Source organism: Tamandua tetradactyla, chromosome 11 (genome assembly GCF_023851605.1).
Source record: "Tamandua tetradactyla isolate mTamTet1 chromosome 11, mTamTet1.pri, whole genome shotgun sequence".
NCBI classification, from domain to species: Eukaryota; Metazoa; Chordata; class Mammalia; order Pilosa; family Myrmecophagidae; genus Tamandua; species Tamandua tetradactyla.
The window spans coordinates 38996858-39019909 of NC_135337.1; the positions used below are offsets into that span (position 1 = coordinate 38996858).

The following is a 23052-nucleotide window of genomic DNA, read 5'->3' on the forward strand; positions in this document are numbered from 1 at the left end:
AACAAAACAAAACAAAACAAAAACCTATAGCTCGGATGCAGCTTCATTCAGTGTTTTAACATGATTACTTTACAATTAGGTATTATTGTGCTGTCCATTTTTGAGTTTTTGTATCTAGTCCTGTTGCACAGTCTGTATCCCATAAGCTCCAATTACCCATTATCTTACCCTGTTTCTAACTCCTGCTGAACTCTGTTACCAATGACATATTCCAAGTTTATTCTCGAATGTCGATTCACATCAGTGGGATCATACAGTATTTGTCTTTTAGTTTTTGGCTAGACTCACTCAGCATAATGTTCTCTAGGTCCATCCATGTTATTACATGCTTCATAATTTTATCCTGTCTTAAAGCTGCATAATATTCCATCGTATGTATATACCACAGTTTGTTTAGCCACTTGTCTGTTGATGGACATTTTGGCTGTTTCCATCTCTTTGCAATTGTAAATAACGCTGCTATAAACATTGGTGTGCAAATGTCCGTTTGAGTTTTTGCCCTTAATTCCTTTGAGTAGATTCCCAGCAATGGTATTGCTGGGTTGTATGGCAATTCTATATTCAGCTTTTTGAGGAACCGCCAAACTGCCTTCCACAGTGGTTGCACCATTTGACATTCCCACCAACAGTGGATAAGTGTGCCCCTTTCTCCGCATCCTCTCCAGCACTTGTCATTTTCTGTTTTGTTGATAATGGCCATTCTGGTGGGTGTGAGATGATATCTCATTGTGGTTTTGATTTGCATTTCTCTAATGGCCAGGGACATTGAGCATCTCTTCATGTGCCTTTTGGCCATTTGTATTTCCTCCTCTGAGAGGTGTCTATTCAAGTCTTTTTCCCATTTTGTAATTGGGTTGGCTGTCTTTTTGTTGTTGAGTTGAACAATCTCTTTATAAATTCTGGATACTAGACCTTTATCTGATATGTCGTTTCCAAATATTGTTTCCCATTGTGTAGGCTGTCTTTCTACTTTCTTGATGAAGTTCTTTTTTTTTTTTTTTTTTTTTATTTTTTATTTTTTTTTTTTATTATTTTTTTTTTTTTATTAACGGAAAGAAAAAAAAGAAATTAACACAACATTTAGAAATCATACCATTCTACATATGCACTCAGTAATTCTTAACATCATCACATAGATGCATGATCATTGTTTCTTAGTACATTTGCATCAGTTTAGAGGAACTAGCAACACAACAGAAAAAGATATAAAATGTTAATATAAAGAAAAGAAATAAAAGTAGTAGTAATAGTAAAAAACAACAACAACAAACAAACCAACAAGCAAACAAAAACAAAAAAAAACCCTATAGCTCAGATGCAGCTTCATTCAGTATTTTAACATGATTACTTTACAATTAGGTATTATTGTGCTGTCCATTTTTGAGTTTTTGTATCTAGTCCTGTTGCACAATCTGTATCCCTTCAGCTTCAATTACCCATTGTCTTACCCTGTTTCTAACTCCTGCTGAACTCTGTTACCAATGACATATTTCAAGTTTATTCTCGAATGTCCGTTCACAACAGTGGGACCATACAGTATTTGTCCTTTAGTTTTTGGCTGGATTCACTCAGCATAATATTCTCTAGGTCCATCCATGTTATTACATGGTTCACAAGTTTATCTTGTCTTAAAGCTGCATAATATTCCATCGTATGTATATACCACAGTTTGTTTAGCCACTCTTCTGTTGATGGAGATTTTGGCTGTTTCCATCTCTTTGCAATTGTAAATAACGCTGCTATAAACATTGGTGTGCAAATGTCCGTTTGTGTCTTTGCCCTTAAGTCCTTTGAGTAGATACCTAGCAATGGTATTGCTGGGTCGTATGGCAATTCTATATTCAGCTTTTTGAGGAACCGCCAAACTGCCTTCCACAGTGGTTGCACCCTTTGACATTCCCACCAACAGTGAATAAGTGTGCCTCTTTCTCCGCATCCTCTCCAGCACTTGTCATTTTCTGTTTTGTTGATAATGGCCATTCTGGTGGGTGTGAGATGATATCTCATTGTGGTTTTGATTTGCATTTCTCTAATGGCCAGGGACATTGAGCATCTCTTCATGTGCCTCTTGGCCATCCGTATTTCTTCTTCTGGTAGGTGTCTGTTTAAGTCTTTTTCCCATTTTGTAATTGGGTTGGCTGTCTTTTTGTTGTTGAGTTGAATAATCTCTTTATAAATTCTGGATACTAGACCCTTATCTGATATGTCATTTCCAAATATTGTCTCCCATTGTGTAGGCTGTCTTTCTACTTTCTTGGTGAAGTTCTCTGATGCACAAAAGTGTTTAATTTTGAGAAGCTCCCATTTATTTATTTCCTTCAGTGCTCTTGTTTTAGGTTTAAGGTCCATAAAACTGCCTCCAATTGTAAGATTCATAAGATATCTCCCTACATTTTCCTCTAACTGTTTTATGGTCTTAGACCTAATGTTTAGATCTTTGATCCATTTTGAGTTAAATTTTGTGTAGGGTGTGAGATATGGGTCTTCTTTCATTCTTTTGCATATGGATATCCAGTTCTCTAGGCACCATTTATTGAAGAGACTGTTCTGTCACAGGTGAGTTGGCTTGACTGCCTTATCAAAGATCAAATGTCCATAGATGAGAAGGTCTATATCTGAGCACTCTATTCAATTCCATTGGTCGATATATCTATCTTTATGCCAATACCATGCTGTTTTGACCACTGTGGCTTCATAATATGCCTGAAAGTCAGGCAGTGCAAGACCTCCAGCTTCGTTTTTTTCCCTCAAGATGTTTTTAGCAATTCGGGGCACCCTGCCCTTCCAGATAAATTTGCTTATTGGTTTTTCTATTTCTGAAAAATAAGTTGTTGGGATTTTGATTGGTATTGCATTGAATCTGTAAATCAATTTAGGTAGGATTGACAACTTAACTATATTTAGTCTTCCAATCCATGAACACGGTATGCCCTTCCATCTATTTAGGTCTTCTGTGATTTCCTTTAGCAGTTTTTTGTATTTTTCTTTATATAGGTTTTTTGTCTCTTTAGTTAAATTTATTCCTAGGTATTTTATTCTTTTAGTTGCAATTGTAAATGGGATTCGTTTCTTGATTTCCCCCTCAGCTTGTTCATTGTTAGTGTATAGAAACACTACAGATTTTTTAATGTTGATCTTGTAACCTGCTACTTTGCTGTACTCATTTATTAGCTCTAGTAGTTTTGTTGTGGATTTTTCCGGGTTTTCGACGTATAGTATCATATTGTCTGCAAATAGTGATAGTTTTACTTCTTCCTTTCCAATTTTGATGCCTTGTATTTCTTTTTCTTGTCTAATTGCTCTGGCTAGACCCTCCAACACAATGTTGAATAATAGTGGTGATAGTGGACATCCTTGTCTTGTTCCTGATCTTAGGGGAAAGTTTTCAATTTTTCCCCATTGAGGATGATATTAGCTGTGGGTTTTTCATATATTCCCTCTATCATTTTAAGGAAGTTCCCTTGTATTCCTATCCTTTGAAGTGTTTTCAACAGGAAAGGATGTTGAATCTTGTCAAATTCCTTCTCTGCATCAATTGAGATGATCATGTAATTTTTCTGCTTTGATTTGTTGATATGGTGTATTATATTAATTGATTTCCTTATGTTGAACCATCCTTGCATACCTGGGATGAATCCTACTTGGTCATGATGTATAATTCTTTTAATGTGTTGTTGGATACGATTTGCTAGAATTTTATTGAGGATTTTTGCATCTATATTCATTAGAGAGATTGGTCTGTAGTTTTCTTTTTTTGTAATATCTTTGCCTGGTTTTGGTATGAGGGTGATGTTGGCTTCATAGAATGAATTAGGTAGTTTTCCCTCCGCTTCGATTTTTTTGAAGAGTTTGAGGAGAGTTGGTACTAATTCTTTCTGGAATGTTTGATAGAATTCACATGTGAAGCCGTCTGGTCCTGGACTTTTCTTTTAGGAAGCTTTTGAATGACTAATTCAATTTCTTTACTTGTGATTGGTTTGTTGAGGTCATCTATGTCTTCTTGAGTCAAAGTTGTTGTTCATGTCTTTCCAGGAACCCATCCATTTCCTCTAAATTGTTGTATTTATTAGCGTAAAGTTGTTCATAGTATCTCGTTATTACCTCCTTTATTTCTGTGAGGTCAGTTATTATGTCTCCTCTTCTATTTCTGATCTTATTTATTTGCATCCTCTCTCTTCTTCTTTTTGTCAATCTTGCTAAGGGTCCATCAATCTTATTGATTTTCTCATAGAACCAACTTCTGGTCTTATTGATTTTGTCTATTGTTTTCATGTTTTCAATTTCATTTATTTCTGCTCTAATCTTTGTTATTTCTTTCCTTTTGCTTGCTTTGGGATTAGTTTGCTGTTCTTTCTCCAATTCTTCCAAGTGGACAGTTAATTCCTGAATTTTTGCCTTTTCTTCTTTTCTGATATAGGCATTTAGGGCAATAAATTTCCCTCTTAGCACTGCCTTTGCTGCATCCCATAAGTTTTGATATGTTGTGTTTTCATTTTCATTCGCCTCGAGGTATTTGCTAATTTCTCTTGCAATTTCTTCTTTGACCCACTTGTTGTTTAGGAGTGTGTTGTTGAGCCTCCACGTATTTGTGAATTTTCTGGCACTCCGCCTATTATTGATTTCCAACTTCATTCCTTTATGATCTGAGAAATTGTTGTGTGTGATTTCAAACTTTTTAAATTTGTTAAGACTTGCTTTGTGACCCAGCATATGGTCTATCTTTGAGAATGATCCATGAGCACTTGAGAAAAAGGTGTATCCTGCTGTTGTGGGATGTAATGTCCTATAAATGTCTGTTAAGTCTAGCTCATGTATAGTAATATTCAGATTCTCTATTTCTTTATTGATCCTCTGTCTAGATGTTCTGTCCATTGATGAGAGTGGTGAATTGAAGTCTCCAGCTATTATGGTATATGAGTCTATTTCCCTTTTCAGTGTTTGCAGTGTATTCCTCACGTATTTTGGGGCATTCTGGTTCGGTGCGTAAATATTTATGATTGTTATGTCTTCTTGTTTAATTGTTCCTTTTATTAGTAGATAGTGTCCTTCTTTGTCTCTTTTAACTGTTTTACATTTGAAGTCTAATTTGTTGGATATTAGTATTGCCACTCCTGCTCTTTTCTGGTTGTTATTTGCATGAAATATCTTTTCCCAACCTTTCACTTTCAACCTATGTTTATCTTTGGGTCTAAGATGTGTTTCCTGTAGATAGCATATAGAAAGATCCTGTTTTTTATTCCATTCTGCCAATCTATGTCTTTTGATTGGGAAATTCAGTCCATTAACATTTAGTGTTATTACTGTTTGGATAATATTTTCCTCTGCCATTTTGCCTTTTGTATTATATATTTCATATCTGATTTTCCTTCTTTCTACACTCTTCTCCATACCTCTCTCTTCTGTGTTTTCGTATCTGACTCTAGTGCTCCCTGTAGTATTTCTTGCAGAGCTGGTCTCTTGGTCACAAATTCTCTCAGTGACTTTTTGTCTGAGAATGTTTTAATTTCTACCTCATTTTTGAAGGATAATTTTGCTGGATATAGGAGTCTTGGTTGGCAGTTTTTCTCTTTTAGTACTTTAAATATATCGTCCCACTGTCTTCTAGCTTCCATGGTTTCTGCTGAGAAATCTACACATAGTCTTATTGGGTTTCCCTTGTATGTGATGGACTGTTTTTCTCTTGCTGCTTTCAAGATCCTCTCTTTCTCTTTGACCTCTGACATTCTAACTAGTAAGCGTCTTGGAGAATGCCTGTTTGGGTCTAATCTCTTTGGGGTGCGCTGCACTTCTTGGATCTGTAATTTTAGGTCTTTCATAAGAGTTGGGAAATTTTCAGTGATAATTTCTTCCATTAGTTTTTCTCCTCCTTTTCCCTTCTCTTCTCCTTCTGGGACACCCACAACACGTATATTTGTGCGGTTCATATTGTCCTTGAGTCCCCTGATACCCTGTTCAAATTTTTCCATTCTTTTCCCGATAGTTTTTGTTTCTTTTTGGAATTCAGATGTTCCATCCTCCAAATCACTAATTCTATCTTCTGTCTCTTTAAATCTATCATTGTAGGTATCCATTTTTTTTCCATCTTTTGTACTTTATCCTTCACTTCCATAAGTTCTGTGATTTGTTTTTTCAGTTTTTCTATTTCTTCTTTATGTTCAGCCCATGTCTTCTTCATGTCCTCCCTCAATTTATCGATTTCATTTTTGAAGAGGTTTTCCATTTCTGTTCATATATTCAGCATTAGTTGTCTCAGCTCTTGTATCTCATTTGAACTATTGGTTTGTTCCTTTGACTGGGCCATATTCTCAATCTTCTGAGCGTGGACCGTTATCTTCTGCTGCTGGCGTCTGGGCATTTAGTCAGATTTCCCTGGGTGTCGGACCCAACAAGGTTGTAAGATTTTTCTGTGAAATCTCTGGGTTCTGTTTTTCTTATCGTGCCCATTAGGTGGTGCTCGTGGCACATGTTTGTCTCACATGTTTGGAAGGGATCCCCCCGGTCACCGATCTCCGCAGCCTGGGGATTTCCGATCCAATTCTCTCCTTTGGTTCGGGGGGCTGCGCGTGGTGGGGGCGTAAGCCGCCGTGGCTTGATGGGACCCTGTGGCTGGTCGCCGGCTGCAGCGGGCCAGGGGAGTTCGCCACCGGACCAGGAAGTCACCCGCGGGGGAGGGGCATCGGTCACCGGCCTCCGCGGCCTGGGGAATTCCCCACCGGACCAGGAAGTCGCCCGTGGGGGAGGGCCACTGCGGCTTGGGTAGCCCTCTGATCCTAGACTCGTAGCCGGACCAGGAAGCCGCCCGCAAAAGAGGGGCGCCGGCCGCCTCAGCTTGGGAAACTTGCCTCTCTGAGACTCTCAGCTGGCCTGGGAAGGAGGGAGGGAGGAGCTCCGGCCACCACAGCTGCCGCTGCTCGGGAAATCACGCGCTGCTCGGGGATCTCACCACAGCCGAGTCTCGCAGTCAGACTAGCCAGTCCAGACTGGGGTACGCTGTGTGTCCATTCCCTGCCGTGACCCCGGGAGCTGTTCTGCACTGTTTCAGTTCACCTAGTAGTTGCTTTGGAGGAGGAACTAAGACGCACGTACCTTACTAAGCCGCCATCTTCCTTAAAACCTTGCTACTTCTTTTAGTCTTAAAATTAGAGTATTAAAAGTGGGGGAAAGCCTGAAAGCAGACATTTTTATGAATGCCAGTGGTTGAATCTCCAGTGGGAAATAGGACTTTGTGTATTACTTTATCTCAATTTATTTAATAAATACGACCTTATAGATTCATTAGCACCAATAACATGATGCTAATTAATTTTATACACATCACTAAATTTTAAAACAGTAACTTAGAAGAGGTAATATTTTATCAACAGAACCTGAAAATGTTAGAGGTGGAATGAGGGTGGAGGAGAAGGAGGTAGTATAGGTTCAGAAGAAACTGCTTTTGCTTCTCTTCTTGGTCCTTCCCATTTGCTGTGAATTTGTTTCTAAAGACAGAGGGGAAGCAAAGTTACTGGCCCTGTTAATATAATTGTTTTTTTAGCTGTGTATACTGTTTCATGGAAGCATCTTAAAACTTCCTTCTTTTTCATATACATGTCTTGTTTGTAAGGTGGAGGTGATGTTAAAACTCTGCCGAGACTATAGAAGGTAGTCATCAAGAAAATCAAGTGCGCTCTATTTGAATCCATGCTAACCCTATTTGCAAACAAGTTAGGTTCCTTCCAGAGCCATTTGGCACAGCTCTAAAGAGCTTTCATTTTCTGCCCATTGACTAAAAATCTCAAATCTAAGATTGAAAACTTGTGTTAATTATGGTTCTGTTGATTGTGAGGTTGTAGGTATATGTATGTGTGTATACAGATATCAAATGTACTTCATTCAGTAAGCCTTCTTGAGAGCTACCCAATTTGGCAATCTGCTTTCGAGTATCCGATAACATTAGCAAAACCACCACCTTTGCTGTTTACTGCAAAAAGTAAGAGTATCCAATAAATTTTCTTCAGTAAAGAGAGGAATTATTTGTTGCTATAAAGGTTTGTGTTGTCACTTTAGCTATGGAATTAGAGATGTTAAACAGGCTGTTAATCCCTCTTATATAGCAGCCCTGATAACTGTTAAGAGGACACCTACTAGCTATAAGATTATGTATCAGAATTTAAGGCAATAGCTCTTACACTGAAATACTGCAGTTTGTCATGTATTTTTCCATATATTGCTGAGCTAAGTTGATAAGAGAAAGATACATAACTCTAGATAGTTCTCCAAAATCACCTAAACCCAGCCCTGGAGATTGATATTCCACATTCCAAATGAAGATTTTATACACAAATTTCTGTTAATTATTTTATTCTCCAAGTAGTATTCAGTCAGTCAACAAATAATTACTGACTTCGTGCAATAAGTAAAATGTCATCTATCAATGACTTGAAAACGAGATAAAGGATGGTTTTCAGTCACTAGGAATTTATAATCCCCTGGAGATGTGAGACCTCCATACATGAAAAATCAAAAAGCAAAACTAGGAGGCATAAAATAAATGAGTAATAAGGAGTTCAGAGGAGAAAATAATTTGTGTAGCCATCATTTTGAGAGACTTCATAAAAAATGGGATTTGAGTTGGATGGGTTGGATTGGGTGAATGCTGCCAAATAATGAGAGATTCTGTGTAAGAGGTACAAAACGAACAGAGGATGCGGAGCAGACGTAAATGTATCTGATCAAAGAAAAAAAGTTGGAGACAGACAGTAATAGGCCTCAAATTAAAACTTGAAGAATTTGAATACTAGCACGCCCATGGAAGATTTTGAGAGGAGGAAGATAATGAAAGAGTTTTTTAGGAATAATAGTAAATCATTAGTATGAATGAGGTATGTGGATAAGGTAGACAAGTGAACTGCCTCAGAAACTGCTGTAAATGCTAATAATGTATAATGACAAGGAGAAAGGAAGCTGTTATTTATTGACTCCCTATTATATTCCAGATACCATTTATTCCTTACAAGAAAGCTATGATGCAGATCTAATCATTCTATGGATAAGGAAACTGAGGTCATGCCTCAGAGTAGAACCTGCAGAGAGCTAGAATTCAAATCCAGACTCTTTGAAGGACTTCAGGTTTTATGCATTAAAAAAAATTTTTTTTTGTGCGTGTAATGTCTGGTAAATATGAAACATACATGCATAGCTAAACAACAACAATGAATCAAACCCCACTAAGGTTAAGAAATAGAACATTGGAAGGCCCAGTGTGTCCCCATCTAATCATATCTACCTCTTTCCTTCCTGAATGTAAAGGTAACCAGTCTCTTGATTTTTGCCATATTTTTACTGTCTATATATATATATACTCCTGCAATAGCTTTTGTTTTGCCCTTTCTGGGAATTCAAAAATGAAATTGCACTACATATATTCTTCAGTGACTTGCTTTTACCACTCAGCATTCTCTTTTCAGCTTAATTTGGGTTGATGTCTGTAATTATAGCTCATTCATTTTCAGTGCTATATAGTAATTCACTGTATAGATAACTAGATTTTTTTTTCTTTATTCACTGTTCAAATCACTCTGGGATTTATTGGGGCATCACACTAACCTGGACAAGCCAAAAAATCTCATGCCCTTTTCAAGGTTCCATGTACTTATGGTGTTTAATTAAACTGTCCATATAAGTTAAATTAGGAAATGCACTAGTCAAAATATAAAGTTTGTACCAAATTAACATTTCTTGCTTTAGTCTCACACGGAAGTTGAAGTTTTAAAATATGAATGACCATGTATTTTCAATACTCTGTTATCGTGACAGTCCTTTGTTCTTTCTCATGCAAAAACATTTTTTAATTTGTACATTTAGTCACTATCATTGACACTCTAGGCATTCCTAGATTATACTGTCTCAGTCTTTATCGTCTATCTTTTCTTCTGGTTTCATATGTGCCCCCAGCCCTCCTCCCTCTGACATTCTCACATTGAGCTTCATTCAGTGTGTTTGCATTATTGTGCTACAATCAGGTAGTATTGTGTTATCCATTTCTGGATTTTTACAGTCAATCCTGTTGCACAATCTATATCCCTTCAGCTCAAATTACCCATTCTCTACCCTATTTCCTTCTCCTGATAACCTCTGTTCTTAACAGAAATTCTCCACATTCATACATTGATGTTAGTTCATATCAGTGAGACCATACAGTATTTGTCCTTTTGTTTCTGACTAATCTCACTCAGCATTATGTCCTCATAACTAGAATTTTTAAATTAGTAATATTGACATTCATGTGATTAGTTTTGAACATATGTGTGCTTCTAAAGACTGTGTAAACTCCAGTTTGGGCCTATATGTGGCCATTAGATCAAGTTTTTTTAAATTATGCTATTTAAGTCTTCTGTATTCCGACTGATTTTTATCTGCTTGACTCATTAGTTATAGATAGAGGTGTGTTAAATTTTCTACTCAGAGAGTAAATTTGTTTCTCATTCATCTAGCAGCTTTTCCTCTATATGTTTGTATTTTATGTTATTAGGTATATAAAGATTGAGCCTTTTATCATTACTTAGTTACTCTCTTATCTATAATATGTTTTGTCTTTAATCTATTAGGTCTAACAGTAATCTAATTACTTGAGCTGTTTTTGAGTTGGTAAATCCTTTACATAACTTTTTGCATATTTTGGACTTTGAATCTTTCTGCATTTTTCTATTTCAGTTGCAGTTCTTTTTTTCCTTAATCCAGCTTTTATTATTCTTTTAGTATTATAATTTCCTTAGAAGAGGGAGGATAAAGGAGTCTGGGCTTGTCTGCTTTCCTGAAAGAGATATTTTTGTTGCATAATCATTGTGCCATCCAGGGGTTACACAGCTGCGATGATATTATCTAAGTAAGAGGACACAGTTCTATTTAGTTGCCAGGAATGAGAGCTCAACCCTTCTGCTGGTTACACCTTGATATGGAACCAAGCCAGTCTCTTAACACAAATTCTATAATTTAAAACTGTACAACATCAGGCTCTTTTGAGCTCCAGGAGTTGTCTGTACATTTTTTGGTGTGCGTGTGTTTACTCTGTTTTTATTAGCTCATAATAACTCAATACAAAATTATTTGCACATATTAAAAATTTTATGATCCTCTGAGAAAGGATGTAGCTCCTTCTTCTAGGTTCTCGGTTTCACTTTTAATATATATAGCTCTATTTTTATTGTAATAGAAACACTCTTTCTTTGTTGGTGAGGATGTAAAATGCTACAGGCACTGTGGAAGATGGTTTGGTAGTTTCTCAGAAAATTAAGTGTAGAAGGTTTCTCAGAAAGTTAAGTGTAGAATTACCATATGACTCAACAATCTCACTTCTTAGTATGTACCCAAAAGAATTGAAAGCAGGGACTTGAACAGATACTCGTGCACCAGTCTTCATAGTAGCAATATTCAGAATTGCCAAAAGATAGGAGCAACCCAAGGGTCCGTCAACAGAAGAATTGATAAATAAATTGTGGTATATATCTGACAGAATTAAAATATCATAGTATTGTGATTCTGGATCTCCAGTCATTCTTAAGACTTAAAATCTTCCACTTAGAATTCTAGAAGAGCATTCTTTTGGGCATTAAAGAGAGTTTGACAATCATTGTATCAGTAAGAATTCTTTTCTTTAAAAGTAATGGAAGCACAAAACAAACAGGCTTAAATAAAGTGTGAAAAATGTAGGGATTCAATCACAACAGGATCCAGGACCTCACATGATATTATTAAAGCCTAGTCACTCTTTCTTCATTTGTTCACTGATTTCATTCTCCAGTTTCTGTATTTGGTGGTTCCTACTATTCAAGTTTATATCATTCTTAATGCTATTCGTTCTTCCTAGTAGTACATTGAAGTCTGAAATTTGCTTCAGTTTGACTGAATTTGGTCGCTTGTTTGTTCCTGAACCTACTGCTATTTCTAGGTTTGCAGAATATGCAGACTAATTTAGGTCTATGTTACATGTCCATCCTTGAAGTTGCAGGTAGGGTCACTTTGCCTTAAACCACATAGACTAAGAACAGGGAGAAGTTGTTTTCTTAAGGAAAATTAGGGTGCCTTTGCCTGAAAAAGGATGAATATGTGTTAGGCTGGCATAAAACACCATATGCCATTTCAATAATCTAATCCATCGCTCCGTTTTAAGACTAAGAAGCTGCACAAAAAAGTTAGGTTATCACCTAAAGTCATGAAGTTTCTTCCATGGTGCTATGTACATAATAAGCCTTTATTACTATGTTATAGACTTTTAAACAGACCAAGAGTTTCTCAATTTTTGCTTGTACTAAAATGCAGCAATGATATAGCATGAAGGAATGATTCCAGTACATTGTTTATCAATCTGCTGCATTCCAAACTAATGATGAGTCATTGGGTAGATTTGCTATTAGGCATAGTTATTTGCTATATTTAAAAATGAGATAAAGCCTTTATATATAATGAAAAGCATAATACTTAAAAGACATTTACTTTAAACTGTGCTAGCACATTGCATAGTTAGAGGAACAGAATTGAATAAGAAAACGTTAAATGTTGAATGTGTTTTACATTGTTTTCTGCAATAGGAAGCTTTTTTAAAGTTTATTTTGAGCAGATATTCATTCAGAGAAAAATTGATTTTTTAAAAACCTGTATTTTAATTCACAAAAGATTTCTTTTAGTCTTGACATTACTAGTCAAATTCAGACTATCACTTTCTTCCATAAATTGCTTTTCTCTTTTATTAGTTTATATCAAGAAAGGAAATATATTTGATTTAAATTGAATACTAAATATCAATAACATGTTCCAGACTCTGTTGACCTCTTAACAGATATTAAAACACTGTGTCCCCCCTCTGTTTTCAAACTTCGTGGATACTCTATTGGGCTGTTATCAGATTTACGTTTGGACCCCTTGCTTTAAATTTAGAAGAACTTTTTTTAAAAAGGTGTCCACAGTTTGAAGGATTACATACTGAGCAGATTATCTTAACATTATATGGTTTTAAAATGCTTACTCTATGTTCCCAAGTCTTTGGACAGCCTGTAGTTATCTGCTCATCTACCTTCCCACTCCATTTTGATAACTTCCTAATGGTAAATTAATAGTACCGAATAGTTTTGCCCATCTCTTCCTCTACTATGTCTCTGAAAATAATAAAATATGAAGACAAAAGTCCAGATTAATGCTGATTGTTCATGATGTTAATTGAGCTAAAGTTTTAATTGTGTGTGCTAATATTGCTTTCATAGGGGCTTCTTGGAAGTAGAGGACCTCCTGGACCTCCTGGTCTCAAAGGAACTCAGGTATGGAGGAAATAAATGTTTAGTCAGCAAATATTTTAGTTCAGATTTTCCCATTTAATTTTTGTTGGACTTAGGTTTTTACATAAGTAAAACTGCCTTAGTATAAACAACTTTTGCAACGGAAAATTTCATCTTACCATTTTATATTGGCAGTTGTTGAATAGGATTTGGAATCATTTTATGGTATTCTAATTCAGTAGGTGATTTATGTCAGTGATCTCCATGGAATGTCTAAAGAACCTGAGCCCAAAGTTTCTTTCATATGTATTAGAACTTATATTTATTCTTTGTGACCTATTTTATATTTTTAACCTAACACATTATATTTTAATTGATTGGGAACTGAACAAAATATTTATTAATCAAATAAAACAGAATATATGATCCTAGCGAGTTCTGTATATTTTTTTCAGATGTAGTAATCTCAGCTATTTAAAACTCATTATATTTAGTAAATAAGTCTATAAAAGGGTAAAAGCATCTACTACCTTTTCCTTTTCTTAGAGAAAAATGTATGAAAGTGCTTTGATAATTAATTATAAAGTACCCTTTTCTTAGTTTTTCTATATTCCTCTCTTCAGGCTCTGTCCACCCGTAGTTTCTGATCCTTGGAAGAAGGCACTAGATTTTATATCTTAGGACATTCTAGCTGATTTGACCCTAAGAATATTGGACTTGTAAATTGGTTAAGAGCAAACTTAGACATTAAACCCCATTTGAGTAGGATCTACTATACCTATGTATCCCTAAGGCTTAAGGCACAACTAAGATTCAAATGAAGTATTGAAATGTGTCAAAAATAAATGTGTTCTATGTCAGTAATTTTTTAATATACCAATGTGTATTGATTTCCATATATTAGAAACTTAGTAATTGAGTTCCACACTGTGTCAGAGAGATCTTGTCCCAAAGAGGTAAAGATTATCCTTAATTCTTGGTATCAGGGTTTCCTAATCTTTGTTTGGTAATAACCTAGTTACTTTCATTCTTCTCTACTATCAGTTTTCTAAATATGATTGGAGTCATGATCTAATTTAGAAATAATCCTAACACATATTTCTCTTAGGATAGATACAGGATTCACACACACACACACACATACACACACACACAAATTAAAATATTATGGGGTGATTCAGCTCTAAAATACAAGAAAATCACAGCATTATTTTTATCACATTTCAGAATGAGCTTCAGATTTCCATGTAATAGAAAGAATATGGGCTGGCATTTTTAATAACTTTTTTACTGTACAGTATAACGTACATACAAAGCAAAGAAATAAAAGAGCAATAGTTTTCAAAGCACTCTTCAACAAGTAGTTACAGGACAAATCCCAGAGTTTGTCATGGGCTGCCATATGTTCCTCTCAGATTTTTCCTTCTAGCTGCTGCAGAATATAGGAGGCTAGAAGGAGAAATAGTTTTTTATCATCACAATCGACTTTTTGTCCTTTTTTTGTGAAAAATGACGTATTTACAAAAAAGTGATAAATTTCAAAGCACAGCACCACTATTAGTTGTAGACCATATTTCTGAGTTTGACATGGGTTACAATTCCACAATTTTAGGTTTTTACTTCTAGCTGCTCTAAGATACTGGAGACTAAAAGAGATAGCAATTTAATGATTCAGCATTCATATTCATTTGTTAAATCCTATCTTCACTGTATAGCTCCACGATCAGCTTTGATCTTTCCATCCCTCTCATTAGGGCTATGACCATTCTAAATTTTTCTTATTGGACAATTCTGTCACTAATATGGGGTAGGAAGATGGAACAATCTGATGTTCTGGAGAGACTGGGCCCTCTCGGTTTCAGGACTTATCCAATCCAGAGACCCATCTGGAGGTTGTAGGTTTCTGGAAAGTTACTATAGAGTATGGAACCCTTGTGGGATCTTTGCCCTATGTGTTCTTTAGGATAGGCTGGGATTGATTGGGGTTTGGTAGGTTATGATAGGTAGCAAGGTCTAACTGAAACTTGTGTAAGAGCAACCTCTAGAATGACCTCTCGACTCCATTTGAACTCTCTTTTGCCACTGATACTTTATTAGTTTCACTTCTTTCCCCCATTTTTGTCAGGATGAAATTGTTAATCCCATGGTGCCAGGGCTGGATTCATCCCTGGGAGTCATCTCCCACATTGCCAGGGAGACTTTCACCCCTGTATGTCATGTCCCATGTAGGGGAAAGGCAATGATTTCATTTGCAGAGTTGGGCTTAGAGAGAGTGAGGCCACATCTGAGCAACAACAGAGGTCCTCCAGCAGTAACTCTTAGGCATGCCTATAGGTAGTCTAAGCCTCTGTGCTACCTATATAAGCTTTACAAGAGGAAGCCTCAGGATAGAGGGCATAGCCTATTGATCTGGGTGTCCCTAAAGTTTGACACAGTACCAAGAGATTTCCTAATGGTAAGGTTTAGTAGTTCTATATTCTTTCTCACATCCCTCAAGAGACTTTGCTAATACTTTTTGATTATCTTCTTACTATACTCTAGGATGTATCCAGGCATTACAATAATCTATACAGGATTAGAGGACCTCTTTCTTATTCTAGGTTCCCTGTGTTTCAGTTTTTCAAATGAGCTATACAGATAGGTTGAGTTAAATTATCTGCTACAGGAAGCTTCAGATTCAGACCAAATAAACCATTCTTCCTTTGGTTTCAAAGAGTATGTGTGGTTCTAAAATATAGACAATGGGCAGTGCGATGGTGGCTCAGTGGCAGAATTCTCGCCTGCCATGCCAGAGACCTGAGTTCAATTCCTGGTTTCTGCCCATGCAAAAAAAAAAAAAAAAAAAAAAAAAAGGTATGAAATATTGACACTGTCTTCCTTACCCCTGCGTTCTGAATTACTTTAATCCCAACCTGATCAGCTTTGTTCTTATCTCTAAATACAGTCTCTCGAAATCCAGAAGTAATAATCGCCATTCTGGACTTAATGTGTCTGCTCTAAAAATTTACAATCTAGGCCCCTGTTTTCTTATTTTCTAAAGGTGACCATACCATTGTTGTTCTTTAGTTTCTGACTTGTTTTGCCTCACCAAATGTCCCACGTGTTCATTCACATTGTTGCTTGCCTTATGACTTCATTCCTTTTTGTAGCAGTACAACCTTCGGTCTTAAGTGTACACCATCGTTTGCCAGTCTACTTCTCAGTCAGTGCATCCTTCAGCCACCTGCATTCATCAGGCATCATGTATAGTAGGGCTTATGTTTTTTAGTAGTTACTTTAAGCAATGAGATGGTCTGATTTTCTTTCATTTTTTAAGGGAGAAGAAGGACCAATTGGGCCCTTTGGAGAACTGGGGTCAATAGTAGGTATCATAAAAATAATAAGTGCTTCTTTTGAGACAATTGTTCTGTATATCTTTTAAAAATAGCACAAAATTTTAAGTATAGCAAAAGATAAGAATTAAAATAAGCTATAGCCTAATCTATAAAATAGACCTATAACTGGAAATATCCAGAGATATTTTAAGTGATGGTTTGCCTGTTACGTATTTACTTGTTTCTTTAATGGTCTTCCAGTCTTAGTAATTTGTACAAATTATTTAACAAGTTTCTCAAAGTATAGGAATCTAAATACGTTTTTGGCAATATTTTGGAAATTTCTGTTTTCTAAGTGTGTCAGTAAACTTATAAAGAGAACTAAGAAGATGTATTTTCTCCATTTTTTTTATCAGTTAATATCAAATGGTAATATATGAATTACTTGTTTTCAAATTCTGAAAATAAATTCTTTAAGCATTTTGGGTATGCATGAGCAAAGTTTTCATTATTGTGCGTTATAAAGGTGTGTGTCAGTTAGTTTGTAATGATTACATTTATTTAGACTCACTTGAAATACATATATTCTTTTTTCTTCAGAACATCACTATGTAGCAGATTCTTAAAACATTTTTTCATTCAAATTGACAGCAATCCTTTTTTTTTTTTTGTATTTTTACCTCACTAGTGCATATGTTACCATTAATGCGTTGGAAACAAAAGTTTTATTTTATTTTTTATGAGTGATATAACAGGAAAACTTGTATTTGAGCTCAGTAAAACTTACCTTTTTAAAAATTTCATTTCCCCAGAAAACAGGAGAGTCATGTTCATTTTCTGCCTACTCAGCCTTAATTTTTATTTTTATTGTTGCCACTGTTGATTGAAGATAATTTGGGGCCTAGTATTGGACTAAATATGTCACTGGAATCATTTCTAATCTTGTAACAACCCTGGAAGATATTGCTCTCCATTTTTTAGATATGAAAATATGACCTCTATATTACATGTGCAAGATGAACAACTTAAACAGGACTAGAAGTTATGACTCCAGTATTGATGCTCCGAATTGCTTGATTTCAAATGTGCTAGATTTCAGTGAGATTCTTTGTAAATGTAGATATGACGCATAACTATTTCCTAATCCTTTCATGTTTGTGAATGTCTGCATGAGTGTATGTTATTTAAAGGTAAAGGAAAATTCTCAATTAACATTCTTTCAAACCAGTGTGATTAAAAATGGATTACTAGACTTCCTGGAAGATGGCGGCTTAGTAAGACGCGCGGATCTTAGTTTCTTCTCCAGGACACCTACTAGGGGAGTAGAAACGATACAGAAAGCGCCCAAAGCCACAACAGAGATAAAAAAGACAGCGTACCCCATCCTGGAACGGCTGGCTGGCTGAGAGAAGCAGCTCGGGTGAGATCGCCGAGACGCGCGGGCCTTACCGGGCGGGGTGGCAAGCGGCCGGAGTTACTCCCTTCCCCCTTCCCGGGCCGGCTGGGAGAATTGGAGAGGCGGTCCCCTGAAACCAAGGCGACTGGCGCCCACACCACGCGCAGCCCCCGGACCAACTGAGAGAATTGGATCGGAAATCCCCAGCCCGCGGAGAACGGTGACGGGTGGGGGAGGCCCCTTCCAAACCCGTGACTCCCGGGGAACGTGCACTCTCTCGGGCGGGCCGCTGCCGCTGGCGCCCTCCCGCCACGCTTGTTGCCCAGGGCCGACTAGGAAATTCGGACGGGCTCTTTCCCTGGCTGCGGCGACCAGCAATCCTCCCTGCGTTCGGACCGAGGGCCGGCTCAAGCCGCTTCGGCTAGCGAACCCCCAGGACGGCGAGAGTTTTCCAAAGTTTAAGGTCCCACAGCACCTTTTACTGGTGGGACCCGCAGACAAACGTGTGCCACGAGCGCCACCTACTGGGCAGGATAAGAAAAACAGAACCCAGAGATTTCACAGAAAAATATTACAACCTTGCTGGGTCCAACACCAAGAGAAATCTGAATAAATGCCCAGACGCCAGCAGCAGAAGATAACTGTCCACGCTCAAAAGATTGAGAATATGGCTCAGTCAAAGGAACAAACCAATAGCTCAAATGAGACACAAGAGCTGAGACAACTAATGCTGAATATACGAACAGAAATGGAAAACCTCTTCAAAAATGAAATCGATAAATTGAGGGAGGACATGAAGAGGACATGGGCTGAACATAAAGAAGAAATAGAAAAACTGAAAAAACAAATCGCAGAACTTATGGAAGTGAAGGATAAAGTAGCAAACATAGAAAAAATAATGGATAGCTACAATGATAGATTTAAAGAGACAGAAGATAGAATTAGTGATTTGGAGGATGGAACATCTGAATTCCAAAAAGAAACAGAAACTATAGGGAAAAGAATGGAAAAATTTGAACAGGGTATCAGGGAACTCAAGGACAATATGAACCGCACAAATATACGTGTTGTGGGTGTCCCAGAAGGAGAACAGAAGGGAAAAGGAGGAGAAAAACTAATGGAAGAAATTATCACTGAAAATTTCCCAACTCTTATGAAAGACCTAAAATTACAGATCCAAGAAGTGCAGCGCTCCTCAAAGAGATTAGACCCAAATAGGCGTTCTCCAAGACACTTACTAGTTAGAATGTCAGAGGTCAAAGAGAAAGAGAAGATCTTGAAAGCAGCAAGAGAAAAACAATCCATTACATACAAGGGAAACCCAATAAGACTTTGTGTAGATTTCTCAGCAGAAACCATGGAAGCTAGAAGACAGTGGGATGATATATTTAAAATACTAAAAGAGAAAAACTGCCAACCAAGACTCCTATATCCAGCAAAATTATCCTTCAAAAATGAGGGAGAAATTAAAACATTCTCAGACAAAAAGTCACTGAAAGAATTCGTGACCAAGAGACCAGCTCTGCAAGAAATACTAAAGGGAGCACTAGAGTCAGATACAAAAAGACAGAAGAGAGAGATATGGAAAAGAGTGTAGAAAGAAGGAAAATCAGATATGATATATATAATACAAAAGGCAAAATGTTAGAGGAAAATATTATCCAAACAGTAATAACACTAAATGTCAATGGACTGAATTCCCCAATCAAAAGACATAGATTGGCAGAATGGATTAAAAAACAGGATCCTTCTATATGCTGTCTACAGGAAACACATCTTAGACCCAAAGATAAACATAGGTTGAAAGTGAAAGGTTGGGAAAAGATATTTCATGCAAATAACAACCAGAAAAGAGCAGGAGTGGCTATACTAATATCCAACAAATTAGACTTCAAATGTAAAACAGTTAAAAGAGACAAAGAAGGACACTATATACTAATAAAAGGAAAAATTAAACAAGAAGACATAACAATCATAAATATTTACGCACCGAATCAGAATGCCCCAAAATACGTGAGGAATATACTGCAAACACTGAAAAGGGAAATAGACTCATATACCATAATAGTTGGAGACTTCAACTCACCACTCTCATCAAGGGACAGAACATCTAGACAGAGGATCAACAAAGAAATAGAGAATCTGAATATTACTATAAATGAACTAGACTTAATAGACATTTATAGGACATTACATCCCACAACAGCAGGATACACCTTTTTCTCAAGTGCTCATGGATCATTCTCAAAGATAGACCATATGCTGGGTCACAAAGCAAGTCTTAACAAATTTAAAAAGATTGAAATCTTACACAACACTTTCTCGGACCATAAAGGAATGATGTTGGAAATCAATAATAGGCAGAGTGCCAGAAAATTCACAAATACGTGGAGGCTCAACAACACACTCCTAAACAACGACTGGGTCAAAGAAGAAATTGCAAGGGAAATTAGCAAATACCTCGAGGCGAATGAAAATGAAAACACAACATATCAAAACTTATGGGACGCAGCAAAGGCAGTGCTAAGAGGGAAATTTATTGCTCTAAATGCCTATATCAGAAAAGAAGAAAAGGCAAAAATTCAGGAATTAACTATCCATTTGGAAGAACTGGAGAAAGAACAGCAAACTAATCCCAAAGCAAGCAAAAGGAAAGAAATAACAAAGATTAGAGCACAAATAAATGAAATTGAAAACATGAAAACAATAGAGAAAATCAATAAGGCCAGAAGTTGGTTCTATGAGAAAATCAATAAGATTGATGGGCCCTTAGCAAGATTGACAAAAAGAAGAAGAGAGAGGATGCAAATAAATAAGATCAGAAATGGAAGAGGAGACATAACTACTGACCTCACAGAAATAAAGGAGGTAATAACAGGATACTATGAACAACTTTACGCTAATAAATACAACAATTTAGAGGAAATGGACGGGTTCCTGGAAAGACATGAACAACCAACTTTGACTCAAGAAGACATAGATGACCTCAACAAACCAATCACAAGTAAAGAAATTGAATTAGTCATTCAAAAGCTTCCTAAAAAGAAAAGTCCAGGACCAGATGGCTTCACATGTGAATTCTACCAAACGTTCCAGAAAGAATTAGTACCAATTCTCTTCAAACTCTTCAAAAAAATCGAAGTGGAGGGAAAACTACCTAATTCATTCTATGAAGCCAACATCACCCTCATACCAAAACCAGGCAAAGATATCACAAAAAAAGAAAACTACAGACCAATCTCTCTAATGAATACAGATGCAAAAATCCTCAATAAAATTCTAGCAAATCGTATCCAACAGCACATTAAAAGAATTATACATCATGACCAAGTAGGATTCATCCCAGGTATGCAAGGATGGTTCAACATAAGAAAATCAATTAATGTAATACACCATATCAACAAATCAAAGCAGAAAAATCACATGATCATCTCAATTGATGCAGAGAAGGCATTCGACAAGATTCAACATCCTTTCCTGTTGAAAACACTTCAAAAGATAGGAATACAAGGGAACTTCCTTAAAATGATAGAGGGAATATATGAAAAACCCACAGCTAATATCATCCTCAATGGGGAAAAATTGAAAACTTTCCCCCTAAGATCAGGAACAAGACAAGGATGTCCACTATCACCACTATTATTCAACATCGTGTTGGAGGTTCTAGCCAGAGCAATTAGACAAGAAAAAGAAATACAAGGCATCAAAATTGGAAAGGAAGAAGTAAAACTATCACTGTTTGCAGACGATATGATACTATACGTCGAAAACCCGGAAAAATCCACAACAAAACTACTAGAGCTAATAAATGAGTACAGCAAAGTAGCAGGTTACAAGATCAACATTAAAAAATCTGTAGCATTTCTATACACTAGTAATGAACAAGCTGAGGGGGAAATCAAGAAACGAATCCCATTTACAATTGCAACTAAAAGAATAAAATACCTAGGAATAAATTTAACTAAAGAGACAAAAAACCTATATAAAGAAAACTACAAAAAACTGCTAAAAGAAATCACAGAAGACCTAAACAGATGGAAGGGCATACCGTGTTCATGGATTGGAAGACTAAATATAGTTAAGATGTCAATCCTACCTAAATTGATTTACAGATTCAATGCAATACCAATCAAAATCCCAACAACGTATTTTTCAGAAATAGAAAAACCAATAAGCAAATTTATCTGGAAGGGCAGGGTGCCCCGAATTGCTAAAAACATCTTGAGGAAAAAAAACGAAGCTGGAGGTCTCGCGCTGCCTGACTTTAAGGCATATTATGAAGCCACAGTGGTCAAAACAGCATGGTATTGGCATAAAGATAGATATATCGACCAATGGAATCGAATAGAGTGCTCAGATATAGACCCTCTCATCTATGGACATTTGATCTTTGATAAGGCAGTCAAGCCAACTCACCTGGGACAGAGCAGTCTCTTCAATAAATGGTGCCTAGAGAACTGGATATCCATATGCAAAAGAATGAAAGAAGACCCATCTCTCACACCCTATACAAAAGTTAACTCAAAATGGATCAAAGATCTAAACATTAGGTCTAAGACCATAAAACAGTTAGAGGAAAATGTTGGGAGATATCTTATGGATCTTACAACTGGAGGCGGTTTTATGGACCTTAAACCTAAAGCAAGAGCACTGAAGAAGGAAATAAATAAATGGGAACTCCTCAAAATTAAACACTTTTGTGCATCAAAGAACTTCATCAGGAAAGTAGAAAGACAGCCTTCACAATGGGAGACAATATTTGGAAATGATATATCAGATAAAGGTCTAGTATCCAGAATTTATAAAGAGATTGTTCATCTCAACAACAAAAAGACAGCCAACCCAATTACAAAATGGGAAAAAGACTTGAACAGACACCTCTCAGAAGAGGAAATACGGATGGCCAAGAGGCACATGAAGAGATGCTCAATGTCCCTGGCCATTAGAGAAATGCAAATCAAAACCACAATGAGATATCATCTCACACCCACCAGAATGGCCATTATCAACAAAACAGAAAATGACAAGTGCTGGAGAGGATGCGGAGAAAGAGGCACACTTATCCACTGTTGGTGGGAATGTCAAAGGGTGCAAC

The 23052-nt window shown here is 36.6% G+C and overlaps 1 protein-coding gene across 1 annotated transcript in view; it reads left to right on the forward strand.

Annotated features, from left to right (window-relative positions):
• Positions 1–23052, forward strand: part of COL24A1 (collagen type XXIV alpha 1 chain) — a 427584-nt gene that overhangs the window by 171841 nt on the left and 232691 nt on the right. The window contains exons 22-23 of the mRNA XM_077119355.1: positions 13236–13289; positions 16564–16608. Coding sequence (XP_076975470.1) covers positions 13236–13289; positions 16564–16608 — 99 coding nt within the window. The remainder of the gene's footprint in view (positions 1–13235; positions 13290–16563; positions 16609–23052) is intronic.